At 41.9% G+C, this 23,216-nt stretch overlaps 1 protein-coding gene across 6 annotated transcripts in view; it reads right to left on the bottom strand.

Moving 5' to 3' along the window:
• Positions 1–23,216, bottom strand: part of LPP (LIM domain containing preferred translocation partner in lipoma) — a 377,393-nt gene that overhangs the window by 82,776 nt on the left and 271,401 nt on the right. For all 6 annotated transcript variants that reach the window (XM_077290271.1, XM_077290274.1, XM_077290276.1 and 3 more), the window contains 2 exons: positions 8,495–8,603; positions 718–887 (listed from right to left, as the gene is read on the bottom strand). In XM_077290271.1, coding sequence (XP_077146386.1) covers positions 718–887; positions 8,495–8,603 — 279 coding nt within the window. The remainder of the gene's footprint in view (positions 1–717; positions 888–8,494; positions 8,604–23,216) is intronic.

The raw sequence follows: 23,216 nt of genomic DNA, 5'->3' as shown, positions 1-23,216 counted from the left end.
TAATTTTCCATATGTTATCGATTAAACTTATTCTATTGATTTACGTCTGTTAGTTAACCCATTTCATCAGTACCTACAACCAAAAGCAAACAGAGTACTGAAAGAATGTGTGAATGTAAAATAAAAAGGACATTTTCATTTGGCTCAAAATCAGTGTAAAATCAGGAATGAAAAGAATTCTTCACTTTTTTAGCAGTTTTGATTATTGCTGAAATCGGAGTTATGCTTCATTTTCTTTACATATCCTACAACATTTAGACCACTGTAATAACTGGTGGCTGTTATACTGAGACATACATGAGATAGTAGCTATCATACGGTTTTAAAACTAAGTAATTGAAACTTGCATTGTTTTGAGCAAGAATTACTTGGACTAATGAGAGGACTAAGTAAGAAGCCTATAAGAACATGTCACAGCAGAGGAATGCAGGTGGTCACTCAGAACGAGCAGAAAACGGATGAAATCAGTAGTATAGGTCTCCGCATCAACTTCACCTCTGTCAATCTGGGAAAGCAGCAAACTCCTATTTGTTGCCTAGACGGTAACGTAAGCGTAGCAGCACATTCCTGTGCAGGCATGTCTGACATTTCTCAGGAAACAGCAGGTACCGGTACTCCATGTACAAAAGGCCTAATTTGTTTTGTGTTAGTGGAGAGTAAGAGCAGTGATTGCCGCTCCTAGAAGATGGGGGGACACACAGGTGTGTTAGTACTTACTATGTAACAGGGCTCACAGAACGCCTTCTTGTCCACGGCGTAAAACGGCTGCCCACGCAGTTTGCTGTTACAGGTCATGCAGGTGAAACACTCAACGTGAAACACTTGGTCCATAGCTGTGCATCCTGTACCTTCTCCGACAACGTTTTCCCCGCAGCGAGAACAGCGACCTAAAACAAGAGGGCGTCCATGAGAATTCAGCAACTTAGGAACATGGGCAGCAGAGTAACCAGTAAGACCCGTCCAATGCAGGTCTCGGAGGACCATACCGGCTACTGTGGACCTGACGGGTGACAAGGCTGCATCAGGTCTTATTAAAGTTGCAAATATTGATTTCCTAAACCCAAGCAGCAGAAGAATTCAAGCTTGTAAGAACAGCAAAAAAAAAAAAAAACGCATGCAAGAGATATTTTGAATTTGAACCATATATATGTGATTTGTCTATCAGACGGGTCATTATTTAAAAGGGGAATTTCCACAGTAGATATTTAATGCATACCTAGGGGACCCCCTTTCTGTTAATAGATGGGGGCTCAAGACGTGGGGGTAGAAATGGTCCTTCAGTTGTACTTTTGAATGGCACCATTCATTTTACAATATCGTACTGAAATGGGAAAAAATTCTAGGTGGGTGCAACTGAAAAAAAAAATTGCAATTTCATAGTTTTTTTTCAACTTTTGTTTTAACAGCTTCAATGTATAGTAAAGAAAAAAGACCAGCAGCACAATTCTCCATTGTCAGACGAGTACAGCGATGGCAAACACTTATAGATTTTTATTAGAATTTAGTAGTGAAAAATATTTGGAAATTTGCAAAAAAAAAAAAAAAAACCATAACCAATTTGGTTTGTGTTACCATTTTCTGAGACCCAGAACTTTTCTATTCTGTCGATGAAGTCGTGTATGGCTTGTGTTCTCTTCCCAGTAGTGAATTCTACTGATAACATTACGGAGTACACATGACACATCGATCACCATTTCATTTGGTTTTTGAGAGGGGCGTAGTGGGGAAGCGGTGACTGAAACCACACAAAACTCGCGCTTTCATTTTTTTCTTTTTTTTTTTATTATATGTTTTAAATAACTGAATATTTTGCAAGATTGGACTTTTATGGATACAGTGAAACCAATTATGGTATTTTTTTTTTTTAAACCGGGAAAAGAAGGGTAATTTAAACAATTACATTTTATTTTATGAAACTTTATTTTTTAGCTCTCCTAGGGGAATGTGGGCATCATGTAGTGTAGGAGGGGGGACTGTGGGGATCAGTAATGCTGTGTAAGGGAGGGGGCTATAAGAAACATCATGATGCATGGTGGGGGGCTGTGGGTCATCAAACTGTGTGCTGAGGCAAAGAGTTATACTGTGTGTGGGGCTGTGGGTCACTATACTATGTAAGGTGGACTGCAGGGGCCATCATACTGTGTTCTAAGGGGACACTGGGACATTGTAACCAACATGTGCTGGTTTGTAGGGACACCATACTGTGTGGAAAGGCTATGGGAAGCATCATATCATGTCTGAGGGGGTTTTACTATACGTGGGGTATCATGCAGTGTATGCGTGGCTGTAGGAGCAGCTTACTGGGCGTGGGGTCTGTGGTGGCATCCTACTATGTATGAGGGGGCTGTGGGGATATCATACAATGTAAGGAACTGTAGGAACATCATACAATGGTGGGGATAGGTTGTGATGCATCATACTGTATGTATGGATGATTTCCTTTGTACACATAACATTGTGGGCTATAGATAATTTAGTGACAAAATGTATACTTGGTGGAGAAAGGTTGAAGTAAACCTATGTAACTGCAAATGGGGGGCCAACTGCATATTAGTTTCTGTGGATTTAGAATAGGGATGACATAAAAACACCTAAGTATAATGTGTAAATCTCCCAATACTTTTTTCTATTTAAACTACATGCTTTTTGTAAAAGTGGGTGTTGTAAAAAATGCATTAAAAAGACAGGTGATGGCTGTGCTACAGAGGTTGGAATAAAACCCTTATTTAATATCAGAAAAAGCCTCTTTTTTTTTTTATTTAACAAACTCAGTATTGAGATAAACTTAATTTGACAAATGTCACTGGCTTACGTCAAAAATAAGAACTGTGTGCTTAACATTACACTTCATATTTAAAGGTTTGCTAAAAGTTCTTATTCAATCACGCGGATATTATTTCATTAGCACAAATTGCATTACACCGGCGGCTTCTATTACTGGGGATATATAAAGTTAGAGGCTCATGATGCCTGTAGCCTGCAGCACTTATGGCTGTCACCAAGTAACGGAAGGGAACCAGATGACTGTTGTATCCACAAAAAAACAGACTAGTACCGTACTTACCCTCCCCACAGGGTCATACCTGATCTCTGCCATAGCTGTCTGCTGCTTATCTGCAGGACTGACATCACCTCAATAGTACTGTAGCCGACAGCGGGGCTCAGCGCCTTGTGCCATCTACATAGGCCGAGATGGAGCTCTGTGATTAGCTGCAGTGCTGTTGACGTGACGTCAGCGCTGCAGCAAACAGCTAAGATCAGGGAAAGCTGGACTTAGGGGGGATAAGTAATATTTGGTATTTTTATAACTACCAAAGCTTATACCTAAATGTTTTTGACCAGGGACAATCCCTTTAAAATGAGACTGGAGAGATTATGTATAAGTGGCTCATCCAGAGAGTAGCGCTAGTCTGTGCAGCAATGGCAATTGGATACATGACACAATTAATAGTGACGTGATTGTCACATACGAGACGTGCTATAACATATATGAAACCAACAGAGCCTGAATGGACCGTCGCACTAAGGCAGCCCTGTAAACACACGGAAGCCACATATCGCCTGCGTAGGAGAATATGTCTGGCTTGGGTCTATGCTCAGTCGCGTCTGTTTTGTGAAGTCAGTAAACTATCACCTATTCATAAGATAAGTGATAACTTAAGGTACCTTCACACGAAGCGACGCTGCAGCGATAGCAACAACGATGCCGATCGCTGCAGCGTCGCTGTTTGATCGCTGTGGAGCTGTCACACAGACCGCTCTCCAGCGACCAACGATGCCGAGGTCCCCGGGTAACCAGGGTAAACATCGGGTTGCTAAGCGCAGGGCCGCGCTTAGTAACCCGATGTTTACCCTGGTTACCAGCGTAAAAGTAAAAAAAAACAAACAGTACATACTCACCTGCGCGTCCCCCAGCGTCTGCTTCCTGACACTGACTGAGCTCCGGCCCTAACAGCACAGCGGTGACGTCACCGCTGTGCTTTTACTTTCACTTTACGGCCGGCGCTCAGTCAGAGCAGGAAGCGGACGCCGGGGGACGCGCAGGTGAGTATGTACTGTTTTTTTTTTTTACTTTTACGCTGGTAACCAGGGTAAACATCGGGTTACTAAGCGCGGCCCTGCGCTTGGTAACCCGATGTTTACCCTGGTTACCAGTGTAAAACATCGCTGGTATCGTTGCTTTTGCTTTCAAACACAACGATACACGGCGATCGGACGACCAAATAAAGTTCTGGACTTTATTCAGCGACCAGCGACATCACAGCAGGATCCTGATCGCTGCTGCGTGTCAAACTAAACGATATCGCTAGCGAGGACGCTGCAACGTCACGGATCGCTAGCGATATCGTTACAAAGTCGTTTCGTGTGAAGGTACCTTAACTGATCCCGGGGGCTCCACCACTTAGACTCTCACAGATACTACTCTGAAATAAGGATATATTCACATGTCCAGTAGTCATCTGTTAGAACGGATCCAGAAACAATCAGTTGGCAAAAAAATTGTGCAGACATCTTTGTTTTTTAAAAAAATATTTCTGCTGGACCTGTTTTTTTTGTTTTACATTGCCTGCAATCACTTCTTTACAATGGTCTATTAATTGCAAGTATCACAGGAGGTTTTTAGGTTAACCCTGAAATACATGGAAAGGTTAAAAGGTAACACTAAAGGACAATGCCCTCATTTAACCCAAAGGACTTCCTTTTCATTATCCATAAGCATTTTCTCCTTGACTTCCCATAAAGCCTGGAAGCCTGCTAGCATGTTTAATTAAATCCCTCTATTCAAAGCCTATCTGCTCCAATACAAGTTTTAATATGCTAAGATCCGGCTTTCCATATTCTGACTAATATAGTTATTAGCTGACAGCTATGTGGATGCAGCAATTACCATGCTACACGGACCCAGGGCTGGGAATATTTCATGCAAATCGCAGGCACTGCCTCTACCGATTTGCCCTTTTCCAATTACTTGATCAATGGGCCATAATAACAGTGGATAAGCTGTCGGCTCCATACTAAATGAAATGGATAAATGGGAGATAAGTATGTGAAGACAATAAATTGGCAAAGACACAGGCAGCGTGAAAAAGAAAATAAGGTTTGATACATAAAGCTGGAGGAGATGATTAGCATTACAAGTGATAAAACAATTTGCTTTAATGACAGAAATGACTTCAGTCCCTCACGATGCTTGAGGCGAGTGACTGCTTTTCTGTATCTATTGCATTTATAGCAACTCAACAAAATTACACTTAACCTTTGCCAGTGTAACCCTTAGGCCGCTTTCTCACTGCATTTGCACTGGAAAAGCTCCTGGCACATACATTAAATGTACCCACAGGTCTCATTCACCTGACAGAGAGCAATAGAGTGTTATTTTGGCTGGTAGATGTCGGCAGATATTGTTTGCTGTATGGATTAGTCTGCTGCACTATTTCACACTGAGGCATTTATAGTGCAGTGTAAAAGCAGCCTAAGGCAAGTGAGCGTTACTATGCAAGGGAAACGGTCAGCTTATTTTTCAGGTGCCATACTAGAGGCATCTGTTTTTTTTTTAGCACTGAAACAGGTAGACTAAACTTTATTATTATTATTATTATTATTATTCTTCATTGACCCATAACAATAGATCAGTTAATTAAGAATGATACTTGGATGGGAAAATTGTAGTACAAATCATGCCTACCATGTATAATCTGTTTAATAATGAACTGGAAAACGTATGAGAATAGGATACGCTTTGAGTCTCATGAACCTGTTTTTAGAATGGATGTGTGCATGGGTCAATGAAACTCTATGGGTCAGTGTGCTATCTGTGTAAAAAATCGCTCAGCACACAGACATGTCACATTGATGTGTGAATGGAGCCCAATTTGGATGATGAAAATTATATCATGGATCCAGTTTAGTTCCAATGTACTATGTAAGAAATCCTACAATGCCGCACTGGAACTGCTTATGTTATTCTCGTCTTCTTTACATCCATATAGTGTCGCCAAATTGGAATGGACAAGAAATAAAAGCTTCAAGTAATACTATTTCTTCCCTTAGATCCCAAGATGTGAAATGAGCCTGAGGTATGAAATTGGAGGCATACAGCGGTATAGTACTGCACCATGCACCTCTGAGGGCACCCTTTAACAGCTTACACTTACATTTTTACTGTAGGTCATTGCTGTCAAGGTAAAACTGGCACCCATTTTGCAGGCATCTTGATAGCTCAAGATAAAGGCATACATGAGTAAAGTGTAAATTATTGCTAAAAATCAATGCACATGCAGATTTTATCCTTCTAACATTCAATTACACAGAAATAGTAGGTTTAACAGATCCGAATGGAAAATAGCAATTGGGATTACCGTATTTTTCAGACTATAAGACGAAATATGGAGGAAAAGGGGAGGGGGGTGCGTCTTATAGTCCGGATGTACGGGCTCTGGCTGTGGTGGGGAGGTGAGGGAGCGGTTCTGCCGGAGCAGCGGGTCACAGGAGGCTGGAGCCAGTGGCCCTGGCTGACTCCTGTGCCCGCTGCTAAAGAGAAATGAATATGCACTGCATTCTACGCCCATGGGCGTGGAGGGCAATGCATACTCATTTTTCTTGCATCCCTGGTACAAATGGCCCCATCCTGTTCCTGGAATGTTGGTCCCATCCTTTTTTCTTTTATAATTGGCCCCATCCTGTTCCTGGTATCCATGGCCCCATCAGAAAAGATTAAAAAAAACAAAAAACATTACACTCACCTACACGGCTCTCCCTTGCAGCGTCCTGCTCCGGTGCCAGCAGCTGCTTAATGCTTGTAAGAAGTGCATGGCAGGAACATCATGCGCTGCTCACAAGCAGAGCACAGCTGCCAGAATACTCACCGGGACCGTTCATCGCAGAAATCTCGGTGAGTATCCATTCCTCTTCAGTAGCGCGCAGTGCCAGCCAGCGGCTTCCTGCTGTAGCCGGTGGTCACATGTGCCGATACTTAAGAGAAATGAATATTCTGAATATTTATTTCTCTTACGTATCGGCACACTTGACTGCCGGCCCCAGCAGGAAGGCTCTGGCTGACACTGCGCGCTACTGAAGAGGAATGGATACTCACCGTTCTCTGGGATGAACGGTCCCGGTGAGTATTCCGGCAGCTGTGCTCTGCTTGTGAGCAGCGCATGATGTCCCTGCCATGAGCTGCTTATAAGCATTAAGCAGCTGCTGGCACTGGAGCAGGACGCTGCGAGGGAGAGCCGTGTAAATGAGTGTAATGTTTTTTTTTTGTTTTTTTTAATCTTTCGTGATGGGGCCATGCATACCAGGAACAGGATGGGGCCAATTATAAAAGAAAAAGGATGGGACCAACATTCCAGGAACAAGATGGAGCCATTTATACCAGAAAAAGGATGGGACCAATCAAACCAGGGCTGGGATGGGGACAATTATACCAGAATAAGGATGAAACCAATCGAACCAGGATCTTGATGGTGCCAATCATACCAGGACTGGGATGGGGTCGTGCATAACAGGATCCGGATGGTGCCAATCATACCAGGATAGGGATGAGGGGCCTTGTGTATCAGAATGGGGATGAGGGGACCATATATAACAGGATAGGGGATATTACAGTACAGAATTAACCATTTTTTTGCTTTAATTTTTTCTCCTAATTTCCTCCTCTAAAAAATAGGTGCGTCTTATGGTCCAGTGCGTCTCGTAGTCCGAAAAATACGGGACCAGAACTCTCAGCAAAAATTGAGAAAGAATTGAAAAAACACAAAAATTCCATGTACATATTCTAAACTTCCTGACATTGTTAAAAGGAATCCGTCACCAGGTTTCTGCTAGCTCATTTGAGAGCAGCATGATGTAGGGGCAGATACCCTAATTCCAGTGATATATCACTTACTGGGCTTTTTGCTGCAGTTTTGGGAAAAACAAATCAAGTGTTTTGGCAGCTGTCTGTGTACACTGTGCAAAAGCATGCAGCCCAGTAAGAGACACTCTGCTGTAATCAGAGTCCTGGTCTCTATATTATTCTGCTCTCAGATTAGGTGCCAGATTCCCTTTAAAGCTAGTGACGCTGTAAGGATTGTAAAGCAATTGAACTTTACAATAGTTATACTTAAAGGGCTATGCCTATCAGTGTTTTATGGCATATCCACAAAGGTGGGTCCTGCACTATCCTGAACCCCCTCTTATCTAACAAGGATGCCACAATGTTTCCGTACACAGCACATAAATAAATGGAAGCATTCGCTGCCTCACTAGGTGGGAAGGGGTAAGGAGACTCCCATTATGGAGACAGTTGAAGGGAGAGAAGTGACCACTGTTAAAACTGTACAGCAGCTTCTCATGAATAGCAGACAAATGGCTGACAATTGGCTCACTTATGACGAGAAACATCAGGCCCATATGTCCTACATGTCAAAACCCTGCTGCTTTGCTAAGCACAGGACATCTGAAAGCAAGTAGATAGGATTGTATTATCATCCTATTGTGTGTTACTTCTCACCAAAATACTCTTCAGAAGGAGGGTTCTCCATGTCATAAAGCATCTTCTTCGTCAGCCTATCCAATTCATCCTCAGGCCGCAGAACAGGACCCCCAGAAGGGTAGGATGCCTGCAACAGGGAAAACAAGATAGAAATGTTCATTGTGGACCAGAAGTTCATGCCAGTCAAAAGACCAAATAAGAGTTGTAGTGTGAGCAATCATCAGCACAATCGGTCATCAGCAGCTAGCACAGGGAAGATACACAACACACTCAGTATATGGGGAATGGCCAATGTTGGGATCACATGCGCTTTAGCTTATCCTTTGCGCATGAATTATTTCCCTGGTAGCTATTGAAACAAATGGGTGATTAAATGAATGAAAGAAATGCATCAATAATACTAGCAAAGTAAACAATTCATGACAAAGCGTTAACGTTTTCATTTTTATGAAATCAATAGTAGAAGTGAAAATAAGAAACTTTGTAATATAGATTATTAGAGAAATTTGCTTATTTCTCCTCCTAGACTAATCATTAACTCTCACTTCATGGGTAATGTCTGTATTCAGTGAATCTAGATTTTCCAATAACGGTGACATATGGCAGTTGGTGCTTTTAAAATTCTATGGAGGAAGGAGGAGCTAGAGACATTCTGCTGCAAGGTCTCCTGAAATGACAGTTCCAGTTCTCCAGAGAATTTTCTGCGCACCGACTCTTCTATCTCACTAATGTGAAAATCTGTATTCACTGAATTCTGAGAATGAATGACCAGTTTGAGGAGAAAGACACAGATCTCTCTGATAAAAAGTATTACTTTCTTATTTTAACGTATAGCATTAAAAAAATAAAATGATGGTCATAGCTTGCTTGTAGTGTATCACCATGGAAGCACATAAATATACACCGTGTCAGACTGGGGTGCCACGGGCCCACCAGTAACCACCTCCAGGAGCCCACTTTTCAGCTACATGCAAATGTGACATTATGCTCAATCACAAATGCATATAACAATGAGCTGGATAGATTGTTACATGAATAAGATGCCGCTGTTGTCTGTACATAGTGATTCAAGTATATAGTGCCAAGTACTGCTGAGATAAGAGAATTGGGACCTTCTCTAGCACAGGGGCCCACCAGAGGCTTCTCCTGTTCTCCTGTGGGCCAGTCCGAGCCTGAATATACATGTGAGCTGGAAACATCAATACAGGGAGATTACTCTTCTACGTTCAGCAAATGGTACATTTGCATGATGGCGAGTAAGCCAATTTTCCAATACACTTTCAGAATCCGCTAATCACGGTTTTGAGGATCTCTGTGTCCATGACTGGGGGCATGATATGTATATGATAAATGGCAGAGATCTTTATTGCAATCAAAAACGGATACAGAAAATGTACGTTAGGGTTTGCCCAAGTTTGGGATTGCAAATTTTAATTTCAGTTTAATTCCCTTTTTTATAATTAATACGACGTAGATGGTTTTGGTGTGTGGTAAGGGAATTCTCTGCTTACAGCGCTGCTACAAACTGGCAGCTCTATTCTCCTTTCTGTAACATATACCATAAATCTGTGCAGGGTTCACATTTTATGGAGGTAATTTCCTTTAGAATTGTAATCCATTGATAAGTCTCAGTGGGTTTGGGCTTATCGAGTGTTTTAGCCTGAAAAAAACATTTGGAGACGAAATATCTGCTTTTGTCTGGATAATATGAACCTTTTAATTTAGGTCTGAAAGCGACTAGTAGTTCACTGCCGTTTAGAAGAACTACTCTATTACACATACAGGTACGGGGGCAGACACGGACAGAAAAGGGCCCCCGTGCAAGAAAAGTAAGTGGACACAATTCCACCTGCTTTGGAGGTAGAGGGGCCCCTTTACCCCAAGGTGGTGCCCCAATGGTATGCCCGCCCATGTACACTGTAAGCATGACCAAATCAATGAGTAAAAATTGCCAGGTTACTAATTGGCACTTGGGGCACTGACTTGGCTGATTAATATGAAATTTAGCCCATCTACTGGTAGTAAGGTAGGCAGCAGGACTGTGGAGTCGGTAAGCCAAACCTCCGACTCCTCAATTTCCCTGACATCAACTCCACCAAAACGGGCTCCAACTCCGACTCCACAGCCCTGACAGGGCTATGGAGTCAGTTAGCCAAACCTACGACTCCTCAGTTTTCATGACCGACTCCACCAAAATGGGTTCTGACTCCGACCACGCAGCCCTGGTAGGCAGGATGGAGTATGTTTGGTTGTGCAGTGTTCCGGATAATTGGAAATCTGTGCATTTGGGACACTAAGACGTCCATGAAAATCAGATAGCAATGCAGGGACTGGCTCTCCCTGACGGAGCATGACAAAACTAGCTTTTGGGTAGTGGTCGGCTGATCGGTGGTGCGTTCACATAGGTCAGTGATCGGAATGAGCATTCTTCTGAACTGCTCATATTGTCATCCGCCATTGTAAAGGGTCACCCACATAAAATAGGCAGATGTTAAGGATAATGTGTGTTCATCCAGTTCTGTTCTTGATTTCATATAAATCGCTCTTTATTAAATAGGAGGACAAAAACAAACATCCACCTATGCTTCACAAAGTGTGCAGCGCGGGCTTTCATCCCTTCCCTTGTATTCATTGCAGGCTGTAAGGAATACTTGCTTCCTTTGTAATTAGATTCACAGAAAACATAGTAAGCGAGGCAAAAAGAACACAATGTTCAGAGCTGCCAGTCATGGTTAAATAATTAGTCACTATTACGTGAAGCTGCTCATGATGCTCCATGAAAGGAATCGCTCATTATTCTACAAACTGCGGTTTAGTAATTTGTACAATGCCAACATCCTGCTCCTAAATGACGCCCTCCGATCTGGGAGGACAATGGACTAGCGGCAGTGCTGAAAACTTGGCTACATTTTTTCATGTTACAACCACAAACTTAAATGTATTTTATTGGGATTTTATGTGATATTCCAACACAAAGTAGTAAGAACGGTATTCTTGAAGTGCAAGGAAATTATATAGTTTTCTAAATATTAAAAAAAAAAATATATATACCGTAAATCTGAAAATTGTGGCATACATTTGTACTCAGCCCCCTGCGTCAATACTTTGTAGGACCATCTTCTGTTGCAATTACTGCTGCACGTCTTTTGGGGTCTGTCTCTACCAGATTTGCACATCTAGAGACGGATATATATGTGCCCGCTCAGCGAGATTGGATGGAGGCGTCTGAACAGCAATTGTCAAGTCTCGTAACAGATTCTCAGTGGGGTTTAGGTCTGGACTATGACTGGCCAGTCACACACATGAACAGGCTTTGATCTAAATACCATCCATTGTAGCTCTGGCAGGATGCTTGGGGTCGTTGTCCAGCTGGAGGGTGAAGTGGGTAAAGCAGAGCAAATGACGAGGAGGCAGAGACATCAGACCTGTAGTGATAAACTCCTGCTGATACGGATTTTATTGAAAATGCAACATACAGAGAATGCAGGTCTCAAACAACAGGCGGAGAAGACTGGGTGCACAGTCCGGCCCCTGGGCACCAAAAAAAGCAGAAACTTTCACATGGTCTTTAAAGAATAACAAAGTGGATTTCTTCACCAAAGGTATCACTGTAGCCGCTATTACATCCCCATTACAGCCATGTCCTTACTTTACAAGACACAATCCTGCTGGGTCTTTTTACTCTAATATATATTCATATATCCAGCAAATCCAAATGTAATAATTAAAGACTAGGCGTACTCTGAAAGTGTTTGTTAAACTGCTGAAAATGAACATTTGCACCCTGGGCCACTGACCGCTTTCCTTTGATCACCATTCTGTATACCTATGACATCCTTTAAAAGTACTGTGTCAATAGGTTTTCATTATGTAATCAGGGCAGCATGATGTAGGGGCTGAGACCCTGATTACAGTGATGTGATAGTTACTAGGCTGTGTGTTTTTTCAATAAAATTCATGTTTTCTCAGAAGGAGATTATCACTACAGGACTAGATGTCCCATGCCTCCTAGTCAACTGCTTTGAGTAACACCGACCCCACCAATGATTGTTAACTTTCTGTGTACAATCAGTGTTGTTGGCAGGGTTATACAAGGCTCAGCATTCAGAGTACTGATATATCTGCCACAGAGAAAACAGAAATTGTAACAAAATGGCAGCAAGTAGCACAGTAAGTGATACATCACTGGAATCAGGGTCTGAGACCCAAACAATGTTGCTCTCAGATTACATAAACCTGCTGACAGATTCCCTATAATGTGCTCCAGCAGATGCCGAAAGGCTACAGATATACTATGTGCTTTGTACTCAGTTCTTCCAATGCTGATCCTTTTCATTAAAGGGAACCTGTCAGCAGTTTTGGCCGATATAAGCTGCGGCCATCACCTTTCAGGGCTTATATACAGCATTCTATAATGCTGTATATAAGCCCCAGGACCGACCTGCAAGAGAAGAAAAACAACTTTTATTATACTCACTTGGGGGGGGGGGGGGGGGAAAGCGGTCCGGTCCGATGGGTGTCGCAGGTCTGGCGCCTCCCATCTTCTTGTGACGCCGCCCTCCTGCTTCTTCATCGCTCCCCGGCATCGTGCTTCTGCGCAAATGTACTTATCTGCCCTGTTGAGGGCAGAGTAAAGTACTGCAGTGCGCAGGCGCTGGGCCTCTCTGACCTTTCCCAGCACCTGCGCACTGCAGTACTTTACTCTGCCCTCAACAGGACAGATAAGTACTCCTGCACCAGAGCGCAATGCCGGGGAGTGATGAAGCAAGCAGGTGGGAGGCATCGCAAGAAGATGGGAGGCGCCAGACCCAGACATGCGACACCCATCGGACCGAACCGGACCGCCCCCCCGGGTGAGTATAATAACTTATTTTTCTTCACTTGCAGGTCGGACCGGAGGCTTATCTACAGCATTATAGAATGTTGTAGATAAGCCCTGAAAGGGAGTGGCCGCATCTTATAGCGGCAAAATCTGCTGACAGGTTCTCTTTAACCTCCCACTTTTTGTATAGGACAAATTCCAGGTTTGTAACCAATGGAAAAAACAAAACAAAACATGTCAGTGCTAAAATTTTTACATGGGACTAAGGGGTGCAGAAACCCAAATATTAGTTGCTGAGGTGTAGTTTACTTCACATACGGCAGTGATAATTTATCAGTTCACATCTATTAGGACTAAGATGTTCATGGTGAAAAATGGGGTGCTTAGGCTATGTTCACGGGTGCTTAGGCTATGTTCACGGGTGCTTAGGCTATGTTCACGGGTGCTTAGGCTATGTCCACGGGTGCTTAGGCTATGTCCACGGGTGCTTAGGCTATGTTCACGGGTGCTTAGGCTATGTTCACAGGTACTTTGGCTATGTTTTTACTTTGCATTTTTTTCCCCTCAGGCAAAACCTGCTTTCTTGTAAAGAAGCTGCTTCAAAAAAAGCAGGTTTTGCTGAGTTTTTATTTCTGCATTTTTGTTGCCTCTTGTGCATGTTGACAAAGTTTAGTGGCCCAAAAAAAGCCTGACTTTACTTCCTTATATTTTTGCACCAAAAACGGATACCTGCATTTTTGCAACTATCCATTGCTTCCTATGGGAGAAAAAAAGCTGGAAATATGTAGAAAAAAGTGACATGCTGCAGTTTTCAAAATCAGTCAGGAAAATTAAACCAATGTGTGTGCATGAGATTTCTGAAATCTCATAGGCTTTGCTGGTACTTAAACTTTGCATACATAAACGCAGCAAAAACACAACGTGTGAACATAGCCTTATGATAAGTTCTTGAGCATGAAACGCTCTTATTTGAGGGAATCACATGTAGAAAGTCATGCCTTTCAATTTAGGAAAACCGCCTTACTTAATCAGTTGGTTCACTGGCACTAAATCCAGCCTTTGGGCTTCTCATCGCAATCTTATAAATAAAGCAAAACTTTCCAATTAGCAACTTACACCAGGGATCCCAGAAAAGGGGGATAAATAAACTGATTAGCAAAATACCCAGTTGACTTATTTCCTGCAAATACAAACCTGCAGGAAAAGGGATATGAAAAAAAGTCAGTTAAAGCGTTTGTAAAGCGCCTGTTTTAAAACTAATAACTTGCATCTATAATATAGCTGTATAATACCAGCCATGATAAATCTAATTTATGATATAGCTCTATAATAGCAGAACAATGTGCAATACTAAGGAAACTGCACTGGGCTAAATTAGGAAAGCAGGAAAAAATGTTTTTCTTCCAGGTTCTGTGTCTGTAAAAAATAAAAGAGGGAGGGAGGAACGGCTACGAGTGACACCACAAAAAAAGCGCACAGCCTGTTATGTAATGTTCACACAGGTCAGATATGCTGCACAATGTGAGGCTTGTTGATGAAATGGAAGAAAATCTCATTTACATGTTGCAGAAAAAAAATCTGCACTTGAAAAGGACTGGCAGGAATTGTGACTTTATGCTGTGGATTTTCACTATGCAATGCAAGGGGTAAATTAGGCAGCAAATTCATAGCATTAATACAAAAATATGGAAATTAAGTAGAATGTGCAGCAAAAGTTCTCCTCTGGAAAGGAGCAGCACATTTTACCTACGTAAAGGGAGGTTTGGAAAAATGAGCATCACGGAAAAAAAAACTTCATATCTGAGGTATGAATTCTGTTTTCTATTTTGTCATCAAAGCAGAAAAAGATACTTCACAGCTAAATAACATGGCTGTGGAGTCGGTAAGCCAAATCACTGACTCCTCCGCCTCCATATTCCTGACTCCGACCCAACAGCACTGGTCACTACTGAGCATGTGCATAAAGTGCAGCACAGATTCATCTCAGCTAAAAGCCAAGATCCTTACATCAGGAACAGAAGAAACATTTATAAAGATACTTCATAACTTTCCAAAATTATTATGAAAACATTTACAGCACATCCTGCACTGAGCTACTGAATCCAATTTATTATATATTATAGGAGTTGGTCCGTTTTATACCGACTCCAACTCCACAGCCCTGCTATATAACGCCAACATCGGTGTCCAATAGACCCTATTGGGTTTCCATCATGTGGTCTGTCATTTTACCAGACAAAACAGGGCACTGCGTTGCACCATACTTTCTGGTTTATTGACAATCGCTCACAGAGGATAAAAATGAAGCCACCAACCGAAATGTTAAAGTGTAGTTACCAAATTGCTGCTACTACCACTTCATTTTCCTAAATTACAATCTTTACTCAAACATCAAAGTAAGTATTCAGATCCCTTTAAATTTTTCATTCTTTGTTTCATTGCAGCCATTTGGCAAATTCAAAAAAGTTCATTTTTTCTCATTAATATACAGTCTGACTGAAAAAAAACAAAAAACAGAAATGTTGAAAATTTTGCACATTTAATAAAAAGAAAAACTGAAATATCACATGGTCAAAAGTATTCAGACCCTTTGCTCAGACACTCATATTTAAGTCACATGCTGTCCATTTCCTTGTGATCCTCCTTAAGATGGATCTACTCCATTTCATTCATACAGTGCATGTCAGATCAAATGAGAATCATGAGGTCAAAGGAACTGGCCAAGGAGCTCAGAGACAGAATTGTGGCAAGGCACATATCTGGCAAAGGTTACAAAGAAATTTCTGCAGTACTCAAGGTTCCTAAGAGCACAGTGGTCTCTATAATCCTTAAATGGATGAAGTTTGGGACCACCAGAAGTCTTCCTAGACCTGGCTGTCCAGCCAAACTGAGCAATCGTGAGAGAAGAGCCTTGGTGAGAGAGGTAAAGAAGAACCCCAAGATCACTGTGGCTGAGCTCCAGAGATGCAGTAGGGAGATGGGAGAAAGTTCCACAAAGTCAACTATCACTGCAGCCCTCCACCAGTCAGGCCTTTATGGCAGAGTGGCCTGACGGAAGCCTCTCCTCAGTACAAGATATATGAAAGCCTGCATAGAGTTTGCTAAAAAACACATGAAGGACTCCCAGACTATGAGAAATAAGATTCTCTGATCTGATGAGATGAAGATGGACCTTTTTGGTGAGAATTCTAAGAGGTATGTGTGGAGAAAACCAGGCACTGTTCATCATCGGCGCAATACAAGCCCAACAATGAAACATGGTGGTGGCAGAATCAGGCTTTGGGGGTGTTTTTCAGCTGCAGGGACAGGACGACTGATTTCCATTGAATGAAACTTGAATGCGGCCAAGTACAGAGCTATCCTGGATGAAAACCTGCTCCAGAGTGCTCTGGACCTCAGACTTGGCCAAAGCTTCACCTTACAACAAGACAATGACCCTAAGCACACAGCTAAAATAACAAAGGAGTGGCTTCAGAACAACTCTGTGACCATTCTTGACTGGTCCAACCTGACGGAACTGGAAAGGATCTGCAAGGAAAAATGGCAGAGGATCCCCAAATCCAGGTGTGAAAAACTTGATGTATAATTCCCAAGACTACTTATGGCTGTACTAGCTCAAAAGGGTGCTTCTACTCAATACTGAGCAAAGGGTCTGAATACTTATGACCATGTGATATTTCAGTTTTTCTTTTTTAATAAATTTGCAAAAATGTCAACATTTCTGGTGGGGGGGGGGGGATTTCAGTCAAGAATTTACAAAATGGCTGCAATGAAACAAACTGAAAAATTTAAAGGAGTCTGAATACTTTCCGCACCCACTGTATATTATATATCTACACATACACATACATACACAAATAGATTATATCTATTCTATTTTGTTGGGTCATGATGCGATTCCAGCTTTTAATAGGACATGGGTGTGCAAAAATCGGATGGAACTCCTATGATTTGAGTGCTGTGCGATTTTTTTTAATCACACCAATTGACTTGTATTGGCAAGTCTCGTCCGAGATAAGAGGACAATCGCAGCATGCTGCGATTTTTTTTCTCATCCTGATCTTAGCGGAGAAAAAAAAAAAAAAATCGCAGATGAGCAGGGAATCCTAGATTAACATTGATCAGAGTGCAATCCAAATGTTTTATTGGACTGCACTTGTCCGTTTTCCTCACAGATGAGCATGAGCCCTAAAACTTATCATGGGACGTTCCATATTCTATCAGTATATTGTGGAAGGCCCTTCTGAACAATAAGGAGTTGACCAAGCAGATACAGTAAGTTTCATAATCCGCTTAAAAAAAATGGCCACAGAACATTGGGACATGGTGTTTAAGACAAAGTCCCCGATGTTGGCAACTGGGTGAATTATATACTACCGTTCTTGGGTAACAAGTGGGGGGGGGGGACCTGCAACAAAATCAATAGGTTTATGCGGTTCTGGATCGGATGAAATATTGCTCAACGTTGTAAGGTCTTCATATTCTTCTAATATGAAATTATCTGCAACTTTGGGAACAAGCACAGCAATTTCACCTTGTAGTAGCTCAGAGATCACACTTTTCACCCTGGCGCACTAGGTCTCTCTTAGCATCTTGCAATAGGAAAGTGTGCAGTCTTTGCCTATTAAGAGTTCTTCCGAAAAGCAGCATAACAGATTGTCAATAAGCTGTTACTAGACGGAGGGAGTCTGGCACGACAGACGTCCTTAAGTGCCCTTTCATCCTTCCTCTTATCCGAGAATTAAACTTTACAGAAGAAGAAACAGACAGATCGAGAATTATCTAAATGACTGCTTTATATGTTTGAATCATACGAACCTCCACAGAGCCATTATTCCCAAAACATCAAAATCACAGCTAAGCGCCGCTTTAATACACAAGCTGCTGCACATAAGCCGTCCCGGTTTCAAATTTATTCAATTCTGATATTCAGTCCTGTAATTGTAAAATACCACATAAAGAACATACAAACCAGATGTGCAGCACATACAGCGATCACTGGGCGCAGAGTATACGCACGTTTACAAAATGGCATTAATGGCCAGTTAGCCTACCAGTAGGATTTTGGAGTGTGGGAGAGAAGTAGAGGAAATCCACAGACACGCAGGAGAACGTACAACTCAACACAAGTTTTATTTTATACAGAAATAATCATCAGCTATAAATTAAATCATAAAAATGGCGACTCAACTAACAATGCTATTAAACAGGAGAACCACAAGTCAAAAATAGCCAAAAGGTTAGCAAACTCATATAATTTATTGAAAATTCATGTAATCTAATTTTCACTTAGAGCATACACAATGTTACCATGCAGTATATAATAGACAATTTTTAGAAAATTGTGGCTACATCCATGGATACAATGACCCAAGTTCACAGATTGAGACAATAATGAAAGTAACAAATATAAAAAATATTAATAAATAGACAGCAAACGTGCTGCCAACATATAAGTGTTGGTATGTCCGATATATAGCGATACAACTTAGTAATATAAACGCATTAGTAGTGCTAACAGGATCGCCATATACCTTTGTACAAAAAAGTGCAACAAGTGAAGTTAAATTGGGAGATTAGTTACCCATATGTACAAGAAGTCCCGTCTGGATCCTGGTCAAGTACCCCGGGGTACAGTAAAAATTATCTCTGCCAAAGATGTTGGTGATGTCAAGCAGAGCGTTATGCAACAGCCACTGTTGTCACATGAGAATTTGGTGGTGGTGGTGGTGTTAAAGTGTGGGCAGGTGTGCCTGGTCAGAAGACAGAAGGAATCAACTGTTTTTCCAGGATAACCTTGTATGCGGCTTGATTCATACGTCCTTCGCAAAGATTAACCTGCCCAATTCCAGCCTTGCTGAAGCATCCCCAGATTAACACCTGGTCGTCTAATGGTTAGATGGAGACCTGGAGAAGCGTACAAGTCACAGTGTTTTGAACCCACTGTGAAATTTGGTGGAGGATCGATGATGATCTGGGGATGCTTCAGCAAGGCTGGAATAGGGCAGGTTGTTCTTTGCAAAGGACGTATGAATCAAGTCGCATGCAGGGTTATCCTGGAAAAACAGTTGATTCCTTCTGCTCAGGCAATGTTCCCCAACTCTGAGGACTGGTTTTTCCAGCAGGAAAATGCACCATGCCACACAGCTAGGTCAATCAAGGTGTGGATGAAGGACCACAACATCAAATCCCTGTCATGGACAGCCCAATCTCCAGACCTGAACCCCATTGAAAACCTCTGGAGTGTAATTAAGAGAAAGATGGATAGTCACAAGCCATCAAACAAAGAAGAACTGCTTAAATTTGTATACCAGGACTGGTATAAGTTCACCCAAAAGCAGTGTGAAAGACTGGTGGAAAGCATGCCAAGACACATGAAAGCTGTGATTAAAAATCATGGTTATTCCACAAAATATTGATTTCTGAACTCTTCCTGTGTTAAACACTAGTATTGTTGTTTCTAAATTATTCTGAACTTTTTTTTGCATTTTTTGAGGTCTGCAAGCAATGCATTATTTTGTTATTTTGACCATTTCTGATTTTCTGAAAATAAATACAAAATGTATTACTTGGAACTTTGGAGACATGTTGTTAGCCGTTTATAGAACAAAAGAGCAATTTACATTTTACTCAAAAATATACCTATAAAGAGAAAAATCAAACAAACTGTGTGGTGGTGCACCATCTTGGTTGTCAGGTCCAAGCTTTCCTACATAAACAGTTTCCTGGAAAGTGGATTGGTCGTCGTAGGCCAGTTGAATGGCCACCAAAGTCTCCCAATATGACCCCATTAGACTTTTATCTCTGGGGTCATCTGAAGGCAATTGTCTATGCTGTGAATATACGAGATGTGCAGCATCTGAAACAACACATACTGGAAGCCTGTGCTAGCATTTCTTCTGCGGTGTTGCTATCAATGTGTCAAGAGTGGGAGAAGAGGGTTGCATTGACAATCCAACACAATGAGCAGCACTTTGAACACATTTTATAAGTGGTCATAAAGTTGTAAATAACTCATGAAAGAATTAGGCCATGTTCACACTTTGCGGTTTTTACCGCGGAACCGCGGCGATTTTGATGCTGCGGGTCCGCAGCAGTTTCCATAGCGTTTCCATTTACATGTAAACCCTATGGAAACCGCAAACCGCTGTGCACATGCTGCGGGAAAAACCGCGCAGAAACGCAGCGGTTTACAACCCGCAACAGGTCACTTCTTTGTGCAGAATCGCTGCGATTCTGCACACATAGGAATGCATTGAACTGCTTACTTCCCGCATGGGGCTGTGCCCACGTTGCGGGAAGTAAGCGGTTAATGTGCGGGTGGTACCCGGGGTGGAGGAGAGGAGACTCTCCTCCAGGCCCTGGGAACCATATTTGGGGTAAAAAAAAAGAATAAAAATAAAAAATCATGTTATACTCACCTCTCAGCGCTGCACGCGGCCGTCCGGTCAGAGTTGCTGTGCGAACAGGACCTGCGGTGACGTCGCGGTCACATGACCGTGATGACGCCCGGGTCACATGACCGTGACGTCACGAAGGTCCTTCTCGGCACAGCATCTTTGGAACCGGAGCGCCGCGTGCAGCGCCCAGGAGATCCGGACATCGGAGGGTGAGTATAACCAATTTTTATTATTTTTAACATTACTATTGATGCTGCATATGCAGCATCAATAGTATAGGAGTAATCCCGCAGCGGAAACCGCGGAACAAACCGCGATAAATCTGCAGGGATAACCGCAGCGGTTTTGCCCTGCAGATTTATCAATTCCGCTGCGGGCGACCCGCAGAGGGACGCCGCAAAGTGTGAACATGGCCTAAAGCTACGTTAACACCAAGCACACCAATTGTTTTTTTTGTGGAATTCTCAGTAACTGATGTTACATATCTCTCTTCCCATTGAAAAAAATAATGTTGGATCCAAAATGGCCCATCTTGAAAAGTATTCACCCTCCCATATACTAATGTGCCACAAACAGGAAGTTGATATCACCAACAGTTCCGATTTTATTTAGGTTTATCCATATAAATGGCCCACCCTGTATAAAAATATATATATATATATATATATATATATATATATATATATATATATATATATATATATATATATATATATATATATATATATATATATATATATATATATATATTTCACAGCACAGCTATAATGCATATTCAACGCTTAATTTCTGGTAGTTAGTGGGAGGGTAAAGAAATGGAAGTGCCACATGTAATAATGCAATATTACACAGCAGGAACTATGGTGTTGAGGAACATTATTACACAACATGAACCAACACTTCATGCCTTATCTCAGCTTGATAGAAATCTCATAATAAAGCCAAGGTAATGTGTTTGTACTGTGTATCGATTACAACAGAGGAAAGAGCAATCTAAGCGGCAGCTGGGCCCCCTCCCATGGGAGAAATCAATAGTCACTGAATGTTGCCATTGCAGTCACTGGGGAGGTTTCTGGGGTGGCGATTTTTGCTTTCTAAGAACTAGACCAGTTTTCGCATCATAAATATCTACTTCCAGTAGATAAGCGCATCAGAATCTCGCACCCAGAACTTAGCATCAGCTGTGTATAGGGCACTGAAATGGTAACTATACTTTCATAAAACTTTTCTGAACAAGTGGTCATGTGTGTACGTACATGAGGAATAATGTCTTAAACGTATTATTCGAGCACGCCCAAGATACTCTGATAACACCCGAGTATGCTCGGACAACATGAAACCCGAGCACATTCGCTAGTCATTACGATTACAGTGATACCAAGCTTATATAGTTTTTTCCTTTATGTAAAGAGAACCTGACAGCTGATACATGTTACTTGAAGGCACAGCAAAATATTGAAGTGTGCATGCGTCAGGAAAGGCCGAAGAGCGCAAATAACCCGTAGGTAAAGCTGGCACATGGGCACTTTAGTACTTTGCTCTGCCCTCAGCAGGTCAGAGAGACGTGTGTCTGCACAGGAACGCGATGGAGGACACAGTGTGGATGATGTAGGATAGGCCATCCATGCAAATCAGGGAAGGAGGACGGACATCGCAAGAGAGGAGGCGCAGGATCAAGACCAGTGATGCCCATCAGACCGGACGGCGTCGTCTGCGAGTATAATAAAAGGTCTTTTTGAAGCCTTGCACAGGGATTTGGGGCCATTCATACAGCATACTAGAATGCTGTAAAAGAGGTCTTTAACTGCTTCGCGACTGCTTGCTGGGCTTTGTGCAGCGCAGATGTTTATATCAAAGGTCAGTGGTCTTACAGCGTTCAGGAACCACATGATCCTGAAATCACTGCGATTCTGATGCAGAGGGGATCAGGTCCCAATGATTTTAGCCTTTTAATATCTTCCAGATGCCGTGATCAACTGCGATCGCGTCATTTAATAGATGGCAAGAGCGTTTTTTTCTCTTACCTCTCTGGCGTCCATTGTGACATGATCACGGGGGAGCCAAGAGTTTTTATGACAGCCAGAGATCCCATGACGACCCCAGGGTCTGCCAGGTACAGTGGCCTGTTAGACTCAGCCAGCAACTGAGTATAACAAGAGATCTGCCAGGAAAACTGTCAGTTCTCATGCATTGCTATACATGTGTATATTGCAATGGGCGAGATCAGTAATCAGACATATAAAAGTTGAAGTCGAATACAGGGACTAAGTAAAAAACGTAAAAAAAACAAACTAAAATATTGTTTAAAACTAAAAAAAAAAAAATCAACATAAAAAATCAAAATATGAAACCAATAAATACGTATATTTATGTAAAAAAAAACTAATAAGGAAAAAAAAATACGCATATTTGGTATCGCTATGTCTGTGACGACTACAGTTATAAAACTGTCACACTAGTTAACCCCTTCAGTTACAGAAAAAAAAAAATGAGGCAAAAATACTATGCTTTTTCATCA

The sequence above is a fragment of the Ranitomeya variabilis genome, chromosome 2 (assembly GCF_051348905.1).
Source record: "Ranitomeya variabilis isolate aRanVar5 chromosome 2, aRanVar5.hap1, whole genome shotgun sequence".
Lineage (NCBI taxonomy): Eukaryota > Metazoa > Chordata > Amphibia > Anura > Dendrobatidae > Ranitomeya > Ranitomeya variabilis.
The sequence above is the reverse complement of the archived record's forward strand: the minus strand, read 5'-3'. Positions and strand labels throughout refer to the sequence as shown.